This window comes from Branchiostoma lanceolatum, chromosome 1 (assembly GCF_035083965.1).
Source record: "Branchiostoma lanceolatum isolate klBraLanc5 chromosome 1, klBraLanc5.hap2, whole genome shotgun sequence".
Taxonomy (NCBI): domain Eukaryota; kingdom Metazoa; phylum Chordata; class Leptocardii; order Amphioxiformes; family Branchiostomatidae; genus Branchiostoma; species Branchiostoma lanceolatum.
This window is the reverse complement of record NC_089722.1, coordinates 20,950,090-20,973,904: the sequence shown is the minus strand read 5'-3', so window position 1 is coordinate 20,973,904 and position 23,815 is coordinate 20,950,090. Positions and strand designations below refer to the sequence as shown.

Sequence of the window (23,815 nt, the reverse complement as noted above, 5' to 3'; positions counted from 1 at the left end):
ACAGACAAAATTGGCTGGAATGACAAGTACATGTGTCCTACCTTCCGCCATGATGGATCCCAGGTCTCGCGCGATCTCGCCCATCTCGCGAGATTTAGAAGGGACAAGATGGCGGACTCAGATTGCGCGGAATTTTCAAGTTCAGCACAAGAATCGGTAAAAAATGGCCAGAAATCTTCTGTAAGTATCTACTATATGCTACGGCATGCAATTTTAAACACTCTACGGTCGCTTAGAATAGAATATGCCCCTTGTCTGTCCGGTTGTCGGCTTGTCGCACAGTAGTATGAAATCTTTCGCCGACAAATATTTTAGCAAGCTCTAGAAACTGAAAATTATTTTTGCGGGACCTTTGATATAAGTTCTTGACTATCCGTCAATTTTTGCTTGCAGTAGTTGTAGACTAAACTTATATAACCTTTAGAGCGTTAACTCCCGTATCTGTAAAGCTTCTTATGTCCTATGAAAATAATAGGACACAAAAAATATGTGGAATGAATGGGACGAAATAGTTGAAATCCCAAGGGATTTAAGTGAAATGTCATTTTCTCACTCAGATGATTTCCGTGTGTGTGACTGTGACATGCACCATAATTTCGTGCCAACGAAGCTGGTGTGTTACGCCGAATGGCGGTTATACCGGCTATATAGATACAGATAGATACAGAAATCGAGTTGCCAATCATTCCATTAGCTGGAACTATTGGAAACTCGATTATGTAAATGTTCAATTTTGGTCAGTCCATATTCATATTTAATGAAATTGTTGACATATTACAGTACTGTACAAAAAAAATGTATTGCAAAGACTACTTGCATTTGTTTGAATCGCCGGTTAACTGCCTCAAGGCACAGTGACTGTCACCTTCCTCAGGGCAATTCTGACAGGTTCACATTGCACTGCAGCTTTATTTATGTACTAGTATTGATGCTTGCAGATGGTCACCGAAATGTCGGTTGAATAAATCTCTTGGTTGTGTACAAAGAAGACTTTTTATCCAGTGACTTACCAACCTGATGAAACTATTCATGAGTGTACCAACAATGAAGCCAGGTGCTTTACCATATTGCATAATTGATGTGTAGATGACATCAAGGACATTATATAATGTCCTTGATGACATGCATGACCTATATGACAAAGGAGTTTCATTACGTCATTAGGATTTCATTAACACAAGTAAATTAATTTTATTTTCGCAGGGACTTAATTAACACTTATAACACCGCAAAAACCTATTTTCTGTCATGAAATTGAGTCCCTGCAAATATTAATCGCTTTACAGTAGCTCTTAGTTGTAACACGTATACTCAAGATTGGTCAAAATGGGTGAGCACATTATCGATCTACATAATCAACCATCTTTGTCATCAAGCATGATATTGTTTTAGTACTGTAACACAGCTTTGTTTTCAGTTTCAGTCCCAGTCATAAGGTATTGTTTGTTGGTAAACATGTTCATATCAGAATCAGATACAGTATACCGGATCCAGCATTATTGTTTCTATGCAGAGGGACTATGCTATGGTTCATTGTACAGAAGCTGACTTAGTGATAGAAGCTAGGTAAAGCATTACTTCAATTGTTAGTATCTATTATAAGTTTTACTTTTTCATAGACAAAAAAACATCCCATTATGAAAATGCCTGAGGTAAGAATTACTAGAGATTCCTTCAAAATCTTGCTTTGAAATATGGTGTTGCTTTTTAGTTAAAAAACAAACAAATTATAAACTTTATACAATTGTATCTTCTTTGTTTTCCAAGGCTTTCCGCCAAGACAGCAGTTCTAGTGACAGTGATGAGGAGGAGAGGATTGTCATCACTAAGAAGCCACCTCCAAGAAGAAGGAAGTTCAACATGAATGCCAGCGGCGCCAAGACTGGCAACATCTACATGGGCCGAGTAAAGGACCTGTTTTCTGTAAACATGGCCACTCTTTCACACAAACATGATTCTGGTGAGATGCTAGACTTTTAGTATTTTGCTTTAGATGTGCAGGGCTTGAAATACTTGGTAGCAGTGTGCATAGTCCTGTGGTTAGTGACCCTGCCTCTGGACCAAGAAGCTAGAAGGCTACAGTCCTTAGGAGGAGACGTTAAGCCATGGTCCACTGTTCATTTTGCTTGTGGAAAAGAGCTAGCAGGGTGTTTCCCAATAGGATTAACAATTCTTATAGTCCTTTAAGAGCCCCCTGCAAAAGTAGGGGTCTAATTTCCTTGTTTTCTTAGCATAGGTTTAGACATTAAACTGGATAATTAGTGAGTGAGTGAGTGAGTGAGTGAGTGAGTGAGTGAGTGAGTGAGTGAGTGAGTGAGTGAGTGAGTGAGTGAGAGTCCAAAAGATGCCCTGACCCCCTGCTAGTTAATAGCCTGTCCCAAAGATGTTTTGCCTTCTTAAGAATTAGCAGTGAATAATACTGGAATTACGCAATAGAGAAAATACATACAGTAACTATTTACATTCCATTTTCAATGATATTCCTTGTTTCAACCTGCAGTAAATTGATTTTGTTGGTTGAGGTTAATGGTCTGTGTCTGATATGTATTTATGTACTAGTGAATGATTTATCATGAACATGTACTAGTAGTAGAAGTACATGATTTTTTTTGTACATGGTTAATGTACTATTTCATGAGTAAACCCTGTGTCTTCTTTGGGCTTACTCAGCCATCAAATCGATAAGAATTACATGGACAATTCAACAAGCATGAATCCAAATCAGATCGTATAAAGGTTGTCAATTTTTCATTCTGTTTTACAGATGAGGAGAATAATGGTGGCAACGTCGTATTTCCTCCAAGCAAGTCGAAGGTCAGGAAAACTAGTCCAGAAACAGCCAACCCGGTCAGCTCCAGGACCGAAGAACCAAGCGCTCTCGTCATCAGCTCTGACGAAGAGGAGTTAAGTGCAGACTTCAGGTTGGTTTGGGGCCGAGATAAAAGTACTGTAAATTTGTTTATTTTTGAGGAGACTCAATTTTGTAGTTGGATTTTGTTTGCAGTTGAAACAATTCTGTAATGTAGTACTACATTGTGGTAAATAAGATACAATGGAGCAGCATACTGTAAATGCGGAAATGTTCGCCGTGGTTTTATGTTTGTGGTTTTCGCGGTGAAAATTCAGCGCAAACTTAATACCGCCGCAAAACTTTTTGCTCACCCATGACTGTAGCGCTACAATTGTTTCAAATGCGAACTTAAAATCACCGCGAAATGAAATTCACACATATTTAAATACATTTACAGTATTTGCAGTGTCATGCTTTTCGCGGTGAAGGAGAGGATCCGAGGATGGGCTCTGCCTTTCAATACCCTGCCCTAGACACAGTGGATAACAACCCACCAACCCCACGGCCTCAAAAAGGCTAACTTTACCATATATATTAGTGACTGAATGTTTTTCATGTCATGTTTCAGGTCTCCAGAAGACAGACGTCATGTTCCCAGAGAACAGTCGCTGTCCCCGCCCCCTCCCCCTCCCATGTCGTTCGACTCGCTGCTCAATGATGTGGGAAGGCTCAGGGCTACCAAGGCAAGGAAAGGGACGGAGAAGATTCTCAGGTCAGCAAACAGAAAGAAATGAACAATTGAAAGAAAAATTCCTGTTCTATGAAGACACCTAAAGGGCAATATGGACATGATTAAAACCAATAAGTTACATACTTGTGTAACAGTGGGGTTCAAGCGCCGCTTACTGACCAGTCTAGCTGGTCTGGACGTTTTGGCCTAGTGGCTAGATTCCGTGGACTGTGCGCTGGCGAGTCCGGGTTCGATCCCCTGGAGCCAGAAGATTGTTCTACTCCCTTCATTGAGTCACTTGTATCAGATGAACATAACCATTGTATTTGATACGTCAATGAAGGTTAGACATCCAGGTAATAAGATGTGCAAGTCACTGACCAAAGGTAGTGGATGCTAGCTGAAACGTCTGATCATTTCCAAAATCTAGTTGCTTGAGTTATTGTTACCTTGCATATTGTATTTGATATACCTAGATACGTAGATACATACGATGATTGTAGACATTGTTATTTTAAATTTTTTTTTTGCAACAAGTTTGCTCAGTGCAAGACCACTCCTAGGCGCTGAACTAAGTTAGGGGTAGGTATAGGTTACTTATATGCTAGGAGATGGCAGTTAACATTGGCTTTGAAGGCTTGTTTGTCGTATTCGGGAGGGAAGCACTTGTCAGGGAGAGAGTTCTATAATTTTGCAGTCTATGGAAGTTGTTAAAGTATAATTAATCAACAACAATTTTAACTGAGAAAGCGTTTATAGTGGTATCTAAACAGTTATTCCCTTACTCCTCAGGGGTGTGGATGCTGCACTGAGAGTGGTGAGAAGAACTGATGAGCCTGCCGGACTGTCCTCCCCCTCAACCATCAGTTTGGATTGTTCCGGTCTAGCTTCACCTTCCACACCTGTGGACAGGGAGATCACTGTTAAGGTTCGCAGCAGGTCATCAGGGGCAGGTGTGCACAGGATCAACATTAGGATGGTAAGCAAACTTTAAGGTCTTCATGTTCTAATTGGAATCTGCATAGCTGACCTTCAGCATAACAGTTTTAACACACCAGCTTTTGCAGCTGGTTCTACCACCTCTGAACCATACATCCTGCCACTCCAGAAAGCCTGATCTTTGCAGTCATCTTCCCACTTGATTTCTGTCGCTCTACTTACAGTGTGTCAACAACTACGGACACACATCAACAAACAGACAGACCAAAAACAAAGATTCCATACACAGGGTCATACATGTATAATGATGTTCATTGAATGAAATCCATCATTTATTTTTGGTTCCAGAGTGAGAAGTTTGAGAAGATCTTCAGGACTATGTCAGAGCGAGAGGGCGCGCCCATAGACAGAGTACTGCTGGTGCTGAGGGACTACACCATACAACAGGCCGACACCCCTCAGAGCATCGGGCTGCACATTGCTGACATCATAGGTTAGTGGGAGCATTTTTTAAACTTTCCAATTATGCAATTTCATTGATTAAATTAAATTAAGCAAAAATCGTTGATATTGGAAATTAATTTCTTTTCGGCTGCACCCGTCTTTTGGTAGGGATGTAAAATGGTGGTCCCGTGTTCAAGGAGGTGCCTCAAGCAACCACTACCTGTAAAAATATACCCTACTACTCTCACCTCTCAAATAAACGTACCGGTACGTTTATTTTTTTTCGCCTCAAAATCCGCCCGGTACTTTCTTATTTTAGACGGTACGTTTATTATTTTTTCAAAAATCAGGATTTTGCTAACCAGAAATCCCTCTAAAATCGAAATTTTTGTTTTTTCTGCCCATATTTCCCCTGTATTTTTGCCAGTAATTCGCTATTTTTCGGCCTAGCGGCGTTGATTTCCCCACCGCTATGACCGGCGGCGGTCTTTGTGAAATCCTTGCGGCACTCGTAACATATCGATCGATCTCGCTATGACGTTACAAAGTTAATGTTGTTTTGGGGGGAAAATAAGACGCAACACTGACATGTCAAAATACAATTGTCATGTAAATAACTTTGACAGTCTCTGTTTACATCGTAAACCAAAGCATGCTGATCAAAAAACGTGTCGAGTAGTAAACGTTAGACTTGCACAGGGAAGAATTCGATGACCGCTATCGGTAGCGCGGCGGAAGAATAATTCGTTCACAGAAGATACATTACACGTAAAAACGACAATTATAACTTAAGTTCCCTTGTGATATGTATTTTGAGGCCGCAAAATCTAAGAACGGCACAAAACGAGCGGTAAACAACAGCATGTTTTGCCATCGAAACATGGCGGCGGCACCATCATGCGTGCTTACAGTAAAACTAGCAGCATATTGCACAGTACAGATTACGATCTTTAAAATGATACCGTAAACGCGTGAAAAATATTATACTTTGCGGCAACGATGGACACAGAAATCTATCTATATTTTAGGAGGGTTTGTATTTTAGAATAACCGTAAGATTTTCCAAATTTAGCGGTAAAGGGCCGTTTCTATTGTCAACATGCAATCGGTAATTTCTTCGTATTTGCGGCCTGAGACGCTGTGCTACTTTTACAGTCGAGCTCTGTTCAATATTGTGGGCTCAACCGCGGGAACTCGAAATCCGAGCGATTCACAAAACCTTTGTTCTCGACGCTATGGAGCAAAAGTTCATGGACTTAACCCTTTTTTGGTGTTCATATTTGTTTTTTTAGGGGGATAATGTCTTTAGAAAATATGATTAGGAACAATTTAGCTATCTGATGATTTTGATTATATGTCAGTAATGTCAAAAGCAATGATAAAAGATAATGAAATTCATGTTACAACAATTTTCCTTGATCACTTGCTGCAAGTTCCAAGTAGAAAATGCATACACACTGTATCATGTACATTTTCACTTGTTGAATTTGAAGCACCATGGCCCCCAGTTAGGGGTCATAGCGGGGAACCTTTGCCTAATTTTTCAACATTATTATTATATTTTATCAAAGTGGCGAGGAAGATCATCATGATTTGAGCAAGCATACAGTTATTCTGTTCAATATTCATATACTGAATAGGTATGGTCCTCAGGCATAATTGAATAGATGCAACCTACCTGCTTATTATCTTATTTCCTTCGGACAGTCGTGTGGACACAGTTTACCTCGACTGTCAATTTTTACATTTTCCGGGGGGTACTTTTATTTCAGGGGGTACTTATATTAGATTTTGAAGATTTTTCCGGGGGGTACTTATATTCCAGGGGGTACTTCTATTTGAGAGGTGAGACTACTGAAACAGCAAGAAAACTTGCTGCCCTATATCCCACTAGGCACTACAAGGGTCTGAACAAACGTATGCGCTTATAATTATAACTTGTTTCTATCACTTCAATATCAGAAGTCAGCTTAAAATCATAGCACAGTCCCTCTTCATAAAGATAATGATTCTGGATCTGGTTTATATTTGATTCTGATACAGACTTGTTTACCAACAAACAATACCATATATGATGGTAAAACAGATTCAAAACAAAGCTGTGTCCTAAAATGATATCATGCTTGATGACAAAGATGACTGATATAAACAGATCAATGATGTGTTCACCTCATTTAGCTTGAGTGTAAGTGTTAAAACTTACATCTACCATCATGAATTCATTTACTTTCGTGGGGACTTAATTTGCATGCGGAGTAGAAGGTGTTTTTAAGTTTGTGTTTGACTTTGAAACAATTCTATAGAACAGAAGTAGTGCATAGAAAGCACATTTGAAAGGTCATTTCGAAAACTGTGAAACTAAAAAACCACAAACATGTCTGGAGCTTCAGTATGTGCATACTAATATGTATTACTGTAGTAGAAACACACCTACGTTATATATTGAAGTTAGACTTAGAGCTCAGTGCTTTCTAATATTCCTGTTGAAATATACATTCATTGAACAGCTCAATGCTTTCTAGTAGTACTGATACATTAATACACTATTGCCTCATGGAACGAGTGAGCATTCTAGGATTATGATGTTTTATTGCTAATATCCCCACCAGACATTGATTCTAATATTTGTTGTGTTTCCAGACTGCTCCATAAGTAATGCCAGCATGGCTGTGGAGGAGGAAGAAGTAGCTTCAACAGAGGGGAAACTTGAACTTAAGATCCAAGGCAAGGAGAGGAGGACTGAGAAAACTTTCTCTGTTGACAAGGTGTGTGTGACATTGATACTAAGCAGTTTACTGTAAATTGATTTACTTTCACTGGGACTTTATTTCACAATAGGTTTTTGCCGTTTTTGAATCTGTGATTTAAACTATTCTGTAGTAAGATTTGCGGTGACATGAATTTGCAGTGGAGAGGTCACCGCCAAAACCATGAAATTAAATCCACTGTGAACATGTCAATATTAACAGTGTTGCAATGTTTATGTCTGTATGAAATAACCTTTTCCTATCTTTGGTAAGGGTATACAATGTATCCTTTTTAGTTATTTTTAAGTCACCTTTACAGGTTTTCAATATGCCATAGCACATGTATAGCCATTTAAGAAGAGTAAATCCAATCTAAATTCTAATACTGTAAATCTATTTAAGTTTGAGAGGACTTAATTTCATGGTATGGGAGGGGGGATGTTGCATACACGGTTTGTTCAGTTCGCAGTGAACCAATCAGGTGGAACGCAGAGGACAGAATAGTATTACATGTTCGTGCTGTTATAATTTAATTTTCCGGTAAAAAGGTCATCGTAAAAAATCACAAACAAAAAGCCACCACGTATATTTCACAATTTACAGTACGTAATTGTCCTTTCCAGTCAGAAGAGCTGCTGAGGATAATGCAGGAGTACGCAGCCTTCCGAGAGCTTCCGCTCAACAGACTCGTGTTCAAGTTCGATGGCGACGTCATCTCGCCGAACGACACCCCCGAAGATCTGGACATGGAAGGCGGAGAGACCATAGATGCTCGGGCCCTGCAGTAGTCCGAAAATCTCAGATGTCAAAAATTTATATAACAAGCTACTTTAAGGTTTGAAGTGTGCATATGCATATGGCAAAGTTGCTGGCCCCTAACGTAGAAACTGGCCAGGGGCCTTGAACTTTGACATTTTATGGACAATACCTCACACTGCACATGATCACTTCAAACCGTGAACTAGCTTATTCACAGCCAGGGGATTACCTAGTAGGTACAGTCCACGCATCTTTTCAACAACTACTTCAGGGTTTGGTCGGGTAGAAATGTATATTGCACTGTATATTGCTGTCAACTGGTGAAAATTTACCTCGAAGCTCCAAGAATGGCCATTTTCTGGCCACTTCACATGTATTTTTAGGGACCTTCTCCAGGAATCCCCACCGTGTGCTTCCCTCGAGGATCCTTTCATTCACGACCCGCCGCTTGTCTACATTGTATATCAAGCAGCAGGCCTGGTGTGCTGGCCTGCAATTCATCTTTCTTGCTAGGTTAGCGCTGGCCAGCCAATCGAAAACTCTCCTTTTGTCAGCTGTCTCCAGGATAGTCTCCCTCCGTCCCAGGACAGAAATTTGCTTGTTTGGACAAAAGCAAATTTTCACCTCATCTACCCAAAATGTCCGAACGTCATGACATAAAAGTGATGAAAATGTATTTTCGTTAACATAAATGACAGATTTAACCACAAAAATTAAAAACATGGGCTCCAAGCAATGAGTTCGAGGGGAAAAAAGATCAAAGCTAGAGACAGCCCTGCTCTTGACTGTTAGTGGCAACATGATTGGCTGGTAACTTTCCCTCCTACAAGAGGAGCGAGAAGGACAGAACACAGACTGGTACAACAGGGTCGTACGATTGATTGACATAGCAGGGAACCTGGCCCAAGAGGTAGTCCATGTTTCTAGGTAACATAAAAGACCTACGTATATTTTTCCTTGTACATTTTATGGTTGGGGCTGTTCACACTTATACATGTATGCAAGGACATTATAATGTCCTTGATGTATGTAATATGTTCACATGCACATGACTAATAAGAGAAAAGAATATAGGAAATGTACCAATGTACCAAGATTCTAGAGAATAAGAGATGGTAAGTTGTAAACAAAGCAGGGGTTAGAACATTATTATGTTTTCTTGATTTTAATGTTTTTTTAATAATAAAATGTAAAAAAAGATTATGGGTGTTTGGGAGATGGGAAAGTACATGTAGAAGAGGCATATTTTTAATTTATCGGATTTAGTCAATACATACATTTTGGCGACGCCTCAGGGGCGAGCCAATTTTTTTACTATATTGTGTGCAGATTGCAAGAATTCTAGGAATTGTACAGGAATGTGAAAGTCCATGGGACGATAACTCAAGAATGCCTGGATGTATTGTCTTCATATTTTGTAGGTGGGTAGGTCTGTGGGAGACCTTGTAATGATTCGATTTTGGGCCCCCTAGCGACTTTCTATGGTACTACAGGGGAACTTTCACTTTTCAAATCTCATCTTCTGAACATGCTATAGTCATGATTTTTAAGTGGTGGATAGCTCTTTGTTAGGAAAATATGATTTGGACCCCCTAGCGGCTTTTTTTGGAACTGCAGGAGCTGATTTTGACTCAAACTTTGAAAGGGAATAACGCAAGAAGGGGATGACGGATCATCATAATTTTTGGTGTGTAGATAGCTTAAGTGATGATTTACATAATCATATGCCAATTATACAAATCAATATCTGATTTGCATAATTAATGAAGACAGTTAATAAATCAGCTGCATTGTAATGTAGGACTCTCAAACACATGACATATGTAACTGAGAAAGAGATAAATATCGATAGATATCAATTATGCAAATTGATACTTAATTTGCATAATTAATGACAAAATACTATAAATCCATAGTGGTAAATGACCGGGATTCATTTTTGCACCATTTGGAAGTTAAGTAAATGTGGCCACTATTAGACACAAATCTTGCACAGAGGGCCTCATTTACATAATTTATGAAGAAATGCTACGATATCTTTTTTTGTGAAAACAAGATTTTCATACATTAGACAACTTGTGTTATTTTGGTAGAGAATGTGATCGACTGATATGATTTATGCGATGTCCTTATTTGCATGTGGGCTTAAAACGAAAACGTTAACAGAGACCACCGTCGCCATGGCAACATCTTTTTATGTTGCCAATCTTGTTGAAGTTGTAATGCACTCCATCCCTACATTTGAAATTAAAAAATAACACTTAAATTCTGCTCATTTGTTTGGAATAGCCATAAATAAACTGCTAGATTAAGCTTAATGACTAAAAGTCAAGATGTATTTGCAATATTATCTTTATCCAGAAGAATCGTTTTGTGTAATACTGTCAGTAATAGGTTTAGTTGCTGATGGTGTAAAGAACATGAATACCAGTATGTGTTGTGCAAATGTATTGTTGGTTTAATGAGTTGTAAAAGATTGTGCAGAAACCTGGTTGTTTTCATTGTTTTACCCCATTAAAAGTTGAGACGCAACAATGCATGAGTGCATAACCTTCATTTGAATGTGGCCGAATACACGTTATGTTACTACAGTTGCACAAAAAGTGTGCACTAGAACTTGGCTAACATTTACATTGGAGAAATAACTGGTCAGTTGGGGATGTCCCTGTAGCTCAACTAGTAGCAGCCTCATAGTTGTCTCCTGACTCCAATTAGTTGTAGTATTGGTAACTGGGAAACCCCGGTTAAATCCTTGGATGGGCATCTCGGTTGGGGCTACCTTCGTCTTCTGGGAAGGGATGTGAAATGGAGATCCTGTGTTTGAGGAGGTGCCTCAAGCATGTAAAGGGGAAGGGCTAGTATCCCTCCCTGTAAAAATATACCCTGCTACAAGGTGAACAACAACATTGGAACAAAAAAAGATCAGACTTGAATGTTTGCATCAGTATTTTTATTTGCATGAAATGCAAACGATAAAGCAGAAATGAGGGTAAGGTTATTCAAAAGACCGGGGCAAGCTCTTGGTACATGAGGTATCTGCACTTGTACGTGTCGTGTACCCATCAATTCTTCAGTGGGAAATGAAGGCAAAGGTAGCTCTAAACAGAGCTTTGCAGTACACACAACTGTCCCAACCAAGTGACAGTTCATTCTAACACTTACTGATCACCAAGTTACAATCCTTGTCAAAATCTGTAGTTGTACTTTCAGAAGTAAGGTCATCACTACAACAATCTGCACATTTTCTAGGTCTACAACCTTTCTGAGAAAGAAATTCTCGCTCCAAAGCACAAGCATTACCTTGCATCTGATTTTGCTACCTCTTACTGCTTGTACATGTGTTAACACAATAATCATATTGACATGCATTCCATGTTTTGTATTACACTGTAGAGTAAGCTGCTTTGGGTTGAAACCAAAGGTGTTGTGAAGTCAAACCTTAAATTTAAAACTTAAGGATTCCTTGATGACAGAGTCTGTTGTCTTAAAATACTTGTTGTACAGAATGAAAGGCTATAGTCTTTCGTGGATAACACAATGCATTTGTCAAGTACATGTACCAGTATCTTGTACATAGTAACCCTCATTCTGCGGAATTTTCAAGGCCATACTAGCCCATTACAGTTATACACATTATCAGTAACACATTCCAGGTCCTCATCCTGCACCACACTCAAACATTGCAAAAGCAAGACACAACAAAATTGATAGAAACAATAACTGCACAGCCTGCCATTTTCCATCACATGTAGCATAAATTTTATCAATCCACTCTTTGAGATACTGATTTTTAATCTCTAGATGTTTTCGTTATCATCTTGGGTTTTGTCGTGACTGTTATCATGGCCATTTGGCTTCCAATGTCACTCGGAATAGTGAAACTTTCATAGAAACTCTTCTCTTTCCCTAATAGAGTCCACATTAAATATCCTGCTATGCAAATAATGTATGTGGGCTAGGCCTTGATACATGTAACAACTGAATAAATCATAACTTATATTGTAACATTTTCATTTGCAGGTGATTTGTCTTAGTCTTTCATATTCAAAACATTTTACTCCTAAGCTTCACAAAGAAATGGTAAGATGGCACAGTATGCAGTTTTAGTTTCCAGATTCCAATTGAGAGTATGGTATATAAAAGTCTATCTAGGTGCACACATTGATCTGACAATACTGGAGCTGGCTGGTCCCTTGTGGTTAGGACCCCTTCTTGAGCGAGGACATGCCAGCTCTCATGATCTCATCCACCAGGAGAAGGTTTGAGGCTATCACCGTGCTGGAGACAAGAAAAACAGGATGTTAGCCAAGCTATTAGCTAGCAGGGTGTCCAGACGTCTTATGGACGCTGTACACTAAAAAAACAAGGAAATAAAGGCACCCGAATTTAGCAGCGGACATCCATAGGACATCCTGTTTCCCTGGAAATGACGGACACATGCACATGTGAGAATTTGTTAAAAATCCCCTTTTTTCACTCTGATATCTATGCAATCCCTTTCTTTCACCTCAGAGCTCAGATTCTTTCTCTTCAGTATATCTGAGGTATAGCAATAACCAGGTTCACGATTTAAATTCATTTATTACCACTCAATTTTGCAGTAAAAGTGGAAAGGAAGTTTTTGTTGTGTTTGAAGTTTGCAGAAGAAACAATTCTGTAGCATAGTAGTAATACAACACACAGATTTTCCTGGTGAGAGGTTAATGCACAAACCATGAAAATAAAACCACTGCAAACATTTCAATTCAAGATTTATAGAAAATCATTGTGTGTTTAACCAGGACTCACCAAGAGTTGATAATCTGCTTCTTCACACAGTGGTTGTCCCAGATACCGGCATCACCGGCATTTATTGCCTCACCTGATCAACAATAAGGAAAGGTTAGGAGGTTAATACCCAACCATAGTAAGTTTTGCAGGGCTTAAAGAAAAGCTAGGGCAAGATTTGAGATAAGGGCTATGTCATTTGAAATATACAGGAAGAAGCATGTTTCATTTATTTTACATCTCTCTGTTTTCATTTCAATGAACCGATCCTGACTGTCAATTTCAGACAATGGTATAAAACTAAACATTATAGAATATACAGATCTCCTGACCTGTTGAGATGTCGAAGCCCACAGGCATGCCTGCTTCAGCATACTCCTGCTGTAGTTTCACCATGGTGTCCTGCGGGTCCTGGCCGGAGTTCTGGGCAAGGACCTACGCAACAACACAAAACAAACCAATACATTAGGCCACATAAACTTGATTTTATATAGATAACAAAGGAATTGATAGTGTTTTTACCTAAACTAACGTTACCAGGAAATTCCCCTCAGTCTTTTCAACAGGTACGATGAACAGTAGACCACGGCAAAATGTCCCGCCCTAAGGGTCGTGACTATCTCCAGTAGTGTGTGAGCAACATTAGCAGGCATTTTGATTCAGAGGCACGGTCACCGATCATTTGGACAACACATGCTACTAAAAGGTTGAGTGTAGATCAAAAGAGATGATACCACTGTTGAGAAAACCTACCTTAGGAATCACAAGCAGGGCATCGGCAAAAGCTTGGACCCCAAGCCTGGCGCGGCCTTTCACGGTCTTGGCATATTCTGACAGCGCGGAATGGCACGCGACTTCATACGCTCCAGCTCCTGGTATCACACAACCTGCAATAGAAAAACAACATCCCTCTTACTACACTCAGTAGAACCAAACTCTAAAAAACGTTTTCTCTATCAGGCAAGTTTGAGGAAAAGCAGATAAAATATGCCTTAAATGTATGACAAATCTGACGATTGCTTAAGGAGAAATAAACAGGCTAAGATACCAACAATGACATCACTGCAAAGAAATCTTATCCAAGACTTAAACTATACGTTTCTTCATATTGGTGGACGTACCAACTACTAAGTATCTAGCACCAGCTCAGAAAAGAACAAGAAATGGCCATGCAAGTACAGTCAAACCTGTCTATAGCGGTCACTCAAGGGACTGGCCAAAACTGGCCGCTAAGAACAGGTGGCCGCTATGGGGAAAATGTCGATTAATTGACCACGAGTGACACATATTTTCAGTACCCACTGAGATACATTTATTCACCGTACAGTACACATGTAAACAGGTAAGGCACATTTTAGAAGTTCGATTGTTGTTCTTTTACTCCTAGTTAGTTAAGAACAAAATACATGTTGCTCAGTTGTCACTTACTGTTCGTTTTCGACCGTTTTCAAACATAAAATCGTGGCGACAATTTTCCTCAGTCTCTTGTTGTGGCTTGTGTTGATCAGCATCTACCATTATGCTAATAGGGTACTCAGAAGAAGGTCGCTCTTTTTAGGGCTTTTTGTCTTTTCAGAAAATTGCAACAGCCCAAATTTTACATCATAGTAGTATTATCCACATCCATTTTGAAGCTTTTGGTTTAGTAATTATCCTCAGTGATACTTTGCAGCAAAATAAATTTAGTATATTATACCTCCGTAACAGTGGAGTCTTCCGTTGACCTTTATGCTGCTACCTATCCAGTTTGTATCAGCGCCATTTTGAAAATTGCGCGAAACACGTTTTGAGCACAATTTGAATGAATTCCCGGTGAAAACGGAAATTGGGCCGGCATTCAAACATTTCACAAACTTACCGCATCAGGTACATGTGTGGGTTGTATTTTCCAAAAGGCTGCCGTAATATTTGTCCAGTCGAAATGCACAGAAATTGTCAATTTTACCCCGAGGTACAAACGCAAGCCATGTGAAGAAAACTATACTTGACTTCGCGTCAAACCATGGATTTTCTAACAAAGATAAAACATTCTGGTTTTCTTTATTATGATCCTATCCAGTTGAGGCCGCATAAATTTGATAACTGCGTGAAAAAATGAAGATTTTGAACCCGACGTGCGGTGGCGATGCGGCTTCTACCGGCGCGCAGTGACCGTTATCGGCAGTGTTACTGTACTCGCGGGACCGAAAATCGTCTGGCCGCGACCGCGTTGGACAGGTGGCCGCTATAGCCTAATTCTTAATGCTTATGTCAATGGGAAAAATCCAAGGGACAGACAAAAAGTGACCACTATGGGCAGGTGGCCGCTATGCAAAGGTGACCGCTAATACAGGTTTGACTGTACCAGATTTATCAACCCGGGACTCAGGTGTTCAAAAAGTTGTTTTTCATAGACCTATGGTAGAGTGGAGCTCGTTGCCACTAAGTAGTAGGCGCATCCTCATTAGATAGCTTTAAACAATGCTTACAGTCAGATGTGCAAAGATTAGGTGTGAGAGGTCGTTAAGTGTAATAATATAACCAGCCCGCAAAGCTTACTTTTAAACTGAAGGGCAGTCATACCAGCAATACAGATAGATTTCGACATGATTATTTGCGTACCATCCTCGATGGCGTTCTTCACGGCCCTCAGCCCGTCGTGGATGGCGTCCTTGATCTGGTTCAGGGTGTGCTTGTTGGGTCCCTTCACCAGGAGGGTCACTGACCTCGGGTTCTTGCACTCCTCCACAAAGGTGAACTTAGCCTCACCCTGAAAACAAATACAAATACTGTAAATTCATTTCTTTTCGCTGGGACACTATTTCGGCATAGGTGCTCTAAATTACATATTCAGCTAGAGTATGGTTAGTGTCATTTTCATCACTTACTGCTAGATTTTTAAGGATCAGTCGATGTTTGCAGATCATTGAGCCCTGTTCCTGTTGATTTTCGTACGACAAATTCGCTTGATTCTTTTGCGATTTTGAAATTTGGTGACCTTCTTGTAACAACAAATTCAGGCAGTGGTTGTTGACAGTGTGATGCTAGCTTAACTGTGAGATTTCATCTGTTGTACCCAGTTTCCTGTTTCGTCTTTCTAGAGAAACCTACGCTGTCACAATCTTTAACCCCTTACCAGCACGTGTTCGTAGACAAGCCCGGCCTCCCCGAGACAGTCCGGCGTGAGGTCGTTGACGTCGTTCATGGCCATGCCTCCACAGGCGAGCGACAGACGCTCCATGTTCCTGCGCTTGGCTCTCCTCAGCGCCATGATGCCCTCCTTGGCCAGCATGTCCAAAGAGAAGGGGTCGATACCCTGGAAGTACACAAAAGTTAGCCTGTGTTACATAACATCTTGCTGTAGGGGGCTTATTGGGCCTCCTCCCTCTATGGGCATGACCAGTGGAAGGGCTGCTAGAAGCTTGATCAAGTCATGAATAGGCTAGTACAAAAGTCAGCTTTATTCAGAATCCTCTCTTCTTTGAAAGATAAACCTAAACTGCTTTTTATTGCACTTAACCTACATGTATCCTTAACTTAATGGGAGAAAAAGAAAAACAACATATCTATTCACCATGCAACATTTCAATACAGTGATGGATATCTGAGCAGGAACACTGCAAACTCATTTTCATGGAGACTTAATTCCGCAGTAGAAGGGAAAAGGAGGTTTTCGGAGTGTTCTAGGTTTGTGGTTGAAACAATTCAGTAGTAGAGTAGTAATACATTGGAGACACATGTTCATGGGCACCACGAAAATAAAATCATTGTGAACATTTCAAGATTTATAGCACACAAACCAGTAATACTACTTTGGTGCATGGACAAGCTCAAAACAAGAACATTTTGCCAAACAGCCAGGTCTTCAGAATATCACAATACAGTAGAATCCGCTTAACTGCACCACCCATTTGTCAGCGTCTGCACCACCATGGGAGAGGGGGTGTATTGTTAGTCAGAAACACTAGCACAAAGAAAACAGACGAAATTATTCAGTTATTAACTTTATTTATTGACCCTTTGCTGAAAATAAAGAAATGACAAGACTACGAACCTGTTTTGATTTTGCATTCTTTCATTTTTCCATGCGATCTACCGCATTACAACAAACGTAATGTTACAGGGGAGGCATTCTGAAACATCGTCATGCCACTCATGGGATAACAGTTTCTGTGTTACATTACGTAGAGCGCAGTTGTCAATCTACGTAAATCATGTACCGCCATGAAACTAGGAATTGAAATTAAAACTTGGTTACTGGTTACGGGTGACCTGCCCGGGACCTCCGATACGATTCCTATCAACATAACTGTCAATGAAGACCGCCTTTTTTTGTTACTCAAAACAGTTTTAAACATATTGGCGGTATTGCGCCTTTACACCGGCAGGTATCGGCTCATTTGTACCGCGTTTGCCGATTTTAGCGCACCTTTTCAGTTAACTTGTAGAGGATTTTGGAAAAAAATGGTGCAGTTATCCGGCATTGGTGACCATGCGCGGTGCAGATATGCGGAGTCACTAACAATGCAGTGAATGGGAACCGGTTTTGGATATTGGGATTCGGTGCAATTAAATGGAAGGTGCGTTTATCCGAGGTGCAATTAAGTGGCTTCTACTGTACAATGTTTAATATATTTCAGTCAACACAACAGAAATATAAGCATCACAGCTACCTTCTGGTTGACAACCACGAAGCCTTTCTTGTTTCCCTCGCAGACTTTCTTCTTCAGGTCGATGACCTTCTGCACTCTCTCCAAGACGTACTTCCGTTCCGCCAGAACCAGCTTCTCGCGCTCTGCCGCGCTCTTGTAGAAGAATCCGGAATTCACTTCGCTACAAGAGATGAAAATTCACATCCGTTGAATGATAATTCTTTCTCAGTTGGCGCTCTTTATTCTGGTTCACCAAAGAAACAAATTGGTTTATTTCTGACAGTGGGAAAAACAGCAATTTTCAGTACCAATTGCTACAGAAGTAGTCTACAAAATATTGCAACTACAGAATCTGTCTAGGCTTCCTAGCACTGAGCTCCAAGCAGATTTAAAGGTCTGGCTAATTCTTGGTGTTTTATGCCTGTTTTTGCAGCATTCAGTCTTGTACTTTTTAACAGTTAGGGGAAGGTGAACCGTTAAAAAATACACAATACCAGAAAAGAGTACTAAATGTTGCAAAAACAGGCATAAAACACCAAAAATGTACTGGATCCTTACATCTGCTTGGAGATTGCCAAACACATCTTCGCTAACGTATTTATTGGTCGCCTTCACTGATGTGAACACCACGGCATTCAGAAGCAGACTGAGGTCTGGGAGTTTACGTTAGCTGAATTTATTGGGTGGTTTTATAGTACAGGCTTGCACAAAGCAACACCTGATTGTCAGACTTACGTTTTCTCGTACTCCATGGATACGTTACATGTGAAGATGTAGGCATCCTCTACCCTCTTGGGCATGTCAGGATGGCGTCCCCCATGGTCCATCACAAGGCCTCGCACCAACCTAACATCACAGGCAAACGGTACTTCAGCACTTCATAATGAACAGACAGATCCTGACTGTCCATCACAATTAGCAGTTCAACCAATGATAGCATCGCAATTAGCATTTCGACCAATGAGAAGGTAGCTGCAAGTAAGTCAAATAACTGCATTTCTACAGTTCTACTTTGCATTTCTATGTTTTGATGGGCATTTCAGGTAGAAACTTCTATCTGTCATCAGTGACTGGTCACTGATCAAAGATAGTGTCACTGACAAATTTATCCACCTTCTTGAGTAACTTTTGCATTGTGTATCTTACTACCTGGATGTCTAACCTTCATCAACATACAGTTCCCAAAAGAACACCGGTTTGTGTGCCAACTTACTGTGTGTCAGAGTCAGTCTTGTGCTGCATCTCCATGATCTCCACCATGTGCAGGTCCAGGGCTTCCCCTTCCTTTCTTATGGCAAGGACGGCATCAACTATGCACTACAGCAAAAATGGAATTTAAAAAAAATCAACACTAGCAATGCATACCTAAATCTCTATACCTGATTGGGTACAGAGGTTAAGGTGCAGGTCTGGAAGTAACCTGTGGTCTAAAATGATGACAAACATGAATGAACAGTCAACAGAATGTTTATTTAGACTTCAGGTATCTTATGCAAAGAACTCATACTTTACATTAAACCAGAAAACAATACAGTTTACAGACAAAGCATACATGCATGTATACAAAATTGGTCATGTATGTAAAAACTAATAGAACGAAAAATTACATTAATCATTCATCACATGCACAAGATACTAAAAAAATAAGTGCTTGTTCAAGCACTGCCAAACGATATGTCATGCATGCAAATTGGTTTAAAGACATAACAGCAACGAAATTTACATACATGAACTGACGGGAATAGAGACAGACCACATTGGTCATTGGAAATAATTTTGTGTGTGTACTGGTACACAGGCAGCCCTGTCATCGGGAGCAAGAGTTCAAAGATATCATACTTCCAAGTTTCTTGAAGATCTTGTTTAATTGTCAAGGTAACATAACACATTAATCATGCAAAAAAGGTTTTGATCAATGCACTTAAATATAGACAGACCAAAAACAATACCTCCCCATGAATTAGGCTCTTTACTTGAGCCAATGACTTGGTATGTCTGTCAGTTGTCACATAAGGATGTTAAATAACTAATTCTGCCAACTCTGAACTCCACTTCCTGTCACTCCTGCAACTCTGACCATTACACTTTACTTCCTGTCACTCTGTGATGAGACATGCCTAGCATATGGGAATGTGGAAACAGACCCCAAAAATGATACCTCATTTTATTAAAACCTTGTGTCATTCGGACTCATACCTCGGTCAGGTGATCTGCCAGGTCCTCGTGCACCTTGGTCCTGAGGGAAGTTCTGGCCACGTTGATGAGAATCTCCCTGTTCATATCCTGCTGTACCTTCACCTGATCCAACACCTACAAACAACAGGAGGATAAGTTCATTCTAGTGGCACTGAAGAACAGTGATAGATGTCACTCGAAATGACTAGAATCTCGGAATCTTAACCAGTTGTAAACGTAACAGAGAGTTGTGCATTGGATCAAAAATTAAAATCAAACTATCAGACATTAAATTCAGTGAAATTCAGCGATGAATGTCACTGACTTGAAAAGCCAAGACGAAATCTAGGAACCTTATCCAGTTGTAAACATAACAGAAGGTAGTGACTTGGACCAAAAATTCAAATCAAAGTTTCAAACTATCGGATAGGAGATTCAGAGTTTAGTAACAGTACAAGACTATCTAAACACTACTTACCTCCAGGGCCTTTGTCTTGGACAGCTCGAACCCTTCAACTACCAGTCTAGGATGCAGACCCTGTAAGAGAACACAGCTTAGTTCCAACCTGAAAACTACAGAGTCCAAATCCAAACTACATAGCATGAATAATGACTTTATATACTCATGTACTTTGTACATTATCAAAACCCATTGAATTCAGTATAAATAGGTCTTTAACAATACATACCATAAATTCATGTACTTTCACAAGGACTTAACTTCACGGTAAAAGGGTATGGGAGGTTTTTGCTGTGCTTTACGTTTACGTTTGAAACATTTCTGTAGTACAGTGGCAACACCTTGGAAATGTTTATTCCTTGTGTCATGAATTCACAGCAGAGTGGTCAAAGCAAATACTGTGGATATAAAACCACTGCAAACATATCAACATTTACAGTACTGTAGATGTTCTGACTTAACCTTCTCCCTGCTAGCTAACCCTGTAAGCAACACAAGTTTGGTGCCAAACTGCTTCTTCAGCAGAGGTTAACCTTCTCCCTGCTGCCTAACTCTGTTACCAATAAGGAATTGGGTGCCAAATGGCTATTTCAGAGTGCTAAAGGTTAAGATGTGAGACAGTGTTTCCGCCAGAGGGGCGTCTTCCTGTCAAGTGACGGCCTTATGTCGCTTTGGACGGCCTGAACTCAGACATAGGCCGTCCTCTCTAAAAAAAAAGACAAACTAAATGCCGAGAAATCGGGGAAAAAATACGAGAGGTCGGCATAATTTCTTTGTTTTTCTTTGTTACTGCGGGCGTGGGGACGCTCTATATCGTTGGACATTCACACTCTTTTGTTTGTTGCTATTGTTAAGCTTGCGAAGAATCGATGTCGGTGCCTTTGGCAGACGGTGATCTCATTAAAAACCAGTTTTTCAAGACTCAATCGAAGAAAGTCATCGAAGAAAACAAGGAAAAACGTAAACAAAACAAGAATTTCGCCCGTGCATTTCAGCCTCTACGTCATGATTTGCCGCGATTCACCATCATTTCTTACCGTATTCGACACAATATATATTCCTTTGAATGTTTTTCCATGAAAATTCTCCATATGTACCGTAGATAAATCGTAATTTTCGCTATGAATTCACATAAGTCGAGTCGCAACCTGCCCCGTCCCGGGCCGTCCGCCATGTTTTTAAGCTCATTGATATGCAAGGTTCTAGGCGCTGATTGGTCCGCGTCATAAAAACCTGTGCTTTGATTGGTTGACGGCAAGATGTCACGTGACCACAGGGCGGGAAAACCCCTTTTCACTTCAGACGTTTCTGGTCAATATAGATCGCATTTTGTGACGATTGAAGCAGTATTATAGCGACCTTCGTAACAAATTGATTTTGAAAAATTAACAAAGTCTTATCTGATCACAACATTCAGTTACTTTTCCTGGTCAATTAATTTTCGCGGTATGGTCAATTAATTTTCGCGGTAGGGTCAATTAATTTTCGCGGTACGGTCAATTAATTTTCGCGGTACGGCCCTCCCCAAGTGGACGGCCTCTCAGTCGCGGTCTGGCGGAAACACTGATGTGAGATAATGAGGAAAGAATCTAATGATACCTCAGCAATGTAGAGGTCGGCTTGCTTGAGAAGCTCCCCTATGATGAGGACTGTGGAGGTGGTGCCATCACCAGTGATGTCATCCTGAGCAGTCGCAACTCTCGCGATCAGGGATGCGGTCGGGTGCTGAATTTGCTGTAATAAGAAACAAATCTATGACCTTTCCATTTCATGTTTGTTTGTTTGAACCTTCGTTTGTTCATGAGAAGCTCAAATTGGCCTGCAGGCAGCTTTTCATTGAGGTCAAGAGGGTCAGGCAAAATATACAACAAAGATACAGTTATTTGTTAATATGATAAATGCATGTCATGCAAGTGTAAATATTTCTGTGTCCAGTTGATTTTTCACAGCCACATGTGGGTGGTAGTGAGGGATCATCGGAGCTGGCGTCACTTTCGCACCGGCTACCAAGCACGGCGTGCACGGGAACCATGCCGGCCTGTTTATAGTGCATATCTGCTAGCATAGCCTCTCGGCCAGTCAATGCCTCACACACACACGGACATTCCACCCCTATAAAAGGGACAATGCAGAAAAAAGAACATGTGAGAGAAGATGCAAGACCCCCAATCTCTAAAATATCTATCATGTGGGGCACACTATAGATATTTTACAGATTGGGGTCTGGCATCCAGGCTAAGATGCGAGTTGTTCAAAGGGAAAGTACTTGAGTTTGTTCTTACCATTTCATGCAGCAGTACGTTGCCATCTTTGGTAAGCTTGATGTCTCCTGCACCGGACACCAACCTGCGCAGGCACAGAAAACAAGATGTAACGTTACTGTAAATCCTGAAATATTTGTGGTGGTTTTATGCTCACAGTGTTTATTGCACTGCGGAGATGTGCTGTCTGTCTTTCACTTTGCATTTCTACGATTGGTTAAACTGCAAACGCTTGATTGATGTTCATCTTGCTGCAAAATTGGGCCGCTTACAAGTGCCGCAAACTTTAATGAATCTACAGTATCAGGTATCATGAAAGGGTTGAATTTCCATTGTTTCTGGTCTTGGTTGCTGCATTCGATATACCACACCACTAACTTAATCTCATTGGGAATATGTATCATCTTTGTCCTCTTTGCTCTTGAATTAAAAATCACCAAGCGGTGGGTTACAAATTTTCAACAATTATAGATAAATTTGAGACAGTAGAAATTACATCCCATAGAAAAATGCCTGTCATCTGAGCAGAGCCTTCTCTTCTTAATTGCACTAACTTGAACGATCATAGAACCGCCACAGGTCCAAGCAGAGGACTAATTTTACCAGGAAACAGCTTAAGAAATGTTCAGGTTGCGTTTGTATTACAGAAGCAGCCTACTGACGAGACTACGCGGAGTACAAATACATTTTGCCGGCTCCAGAATGTTCTAGATCTTTGCACGTGCTTCCCTTGCCCACCCTCCTGTCACCACACAAAACGGTAAAACTCGTCCAAAAAGAAGCCCACACTCACATCTTCATGGTACCCTTCGGCCCAAGGTTAGACTTGAGAACGTCTTGGAGACCTCTTGCTGCGGAAATATTGACGGCCAAGGCCTGTGCGGCCCTGGCAACTTCGGCCTTCGGGTTAAGAGCCTTGATCGCAGCCATCTTTGTCACTCCCGGTCGTCGTTGGGCAGGAATCTCGCTAATTCTCGTCAGTCTGAAATCTCGCGTGGCACGAGACTTATTGAACGAGTCCACCAGAAAAATAGGGCAGGTGGGTTATTAAAATGTTTCCCAATAATTCATTATATAAAAACACAGTAAGCCCTGTGCTAAATACGCGAGC

General features: G+C 40.5%; 3 protein-coding genes across 3 annotated transcripts in view; 1 reads left to right on the top strand and 2 right to left on the bottom strand.

Moving 5' to 3' along the window:
- The window catches only part of LOC136440792 (rabankyrin-5-like), a 32,103-nt gene extending 32,033 nt beyond the window's left edge, over positions 1–70 (bottom strand). The window contains exon 1 of the mRNA XM_066436904.1: positions 42–70. Coding sequence (XP_066293001.1) covers positions 42–51 — 10 coding nt within the window. The 5' untranslated portion in view covers positions 52–70. The remainder of the gene's footprint in view (positions 1–41) is intronic.
- Positions 47–10,945, top strand: LOC136440827 (NFATC2-interacting protein-like). Its single transcript, XM_066436954.1, has 8 exons — positions 47–180; positions 1,768–1,960; positions 2,765–2,921; positions 3,420–3,563; positions 4,314–4,500; positions 4,809–4,953; positions 7,545–7,669; positions 8,275–10,945. Exons 1-8 carry the CDS (start codon positions 109–111, stop codon positions 8,437–8,439), a joined length of 1,188 nt encoding a protein of 395 aa, XP_066293051.1. The 5' UTR covers positions 47–108; the 3' UTR covers positions 8,440–10,945.
- A 400-nt stretch (positions 10,946–11,345) lies between these two features.
- Positions 11,346–23,681, bottom strand: LOC136440817 (T-complex protein 1 subunit zeta-like). Its single transcript, XM_066436944.1, has 14 exons — positions 23,498–23,681; positions 22,726–22,789; positions 22,043–22,177; positions 20,462–20,521; positions 20,005–20,118; positions 19,022–19,125; positions 18,544–18,654; positions 17,830–17,989; positions 16,293–16,472; positions 15,779–15,926; positions 13,931–14,064; positions 13,510–13,612; positions 13,199–13,271; positions 11,346–12,688 (listed from the first exon to the last, which is right to left on the bottom strand). The coding sequence occupies exons 1-14, from the start codon at positions 23,632–23,634 to the stop codon at positions 12,610–12,612; spliced, it is 1,602 nt and encodes a 533-aa protein (XP_066293041.1). The 5' UTR covers positions 23,635–23,681; the 3' UTR covers positions 11,346–12,609.
- Between the last annotated feature and the right edge of the window lie 134 nt (positions 23,682–23,815).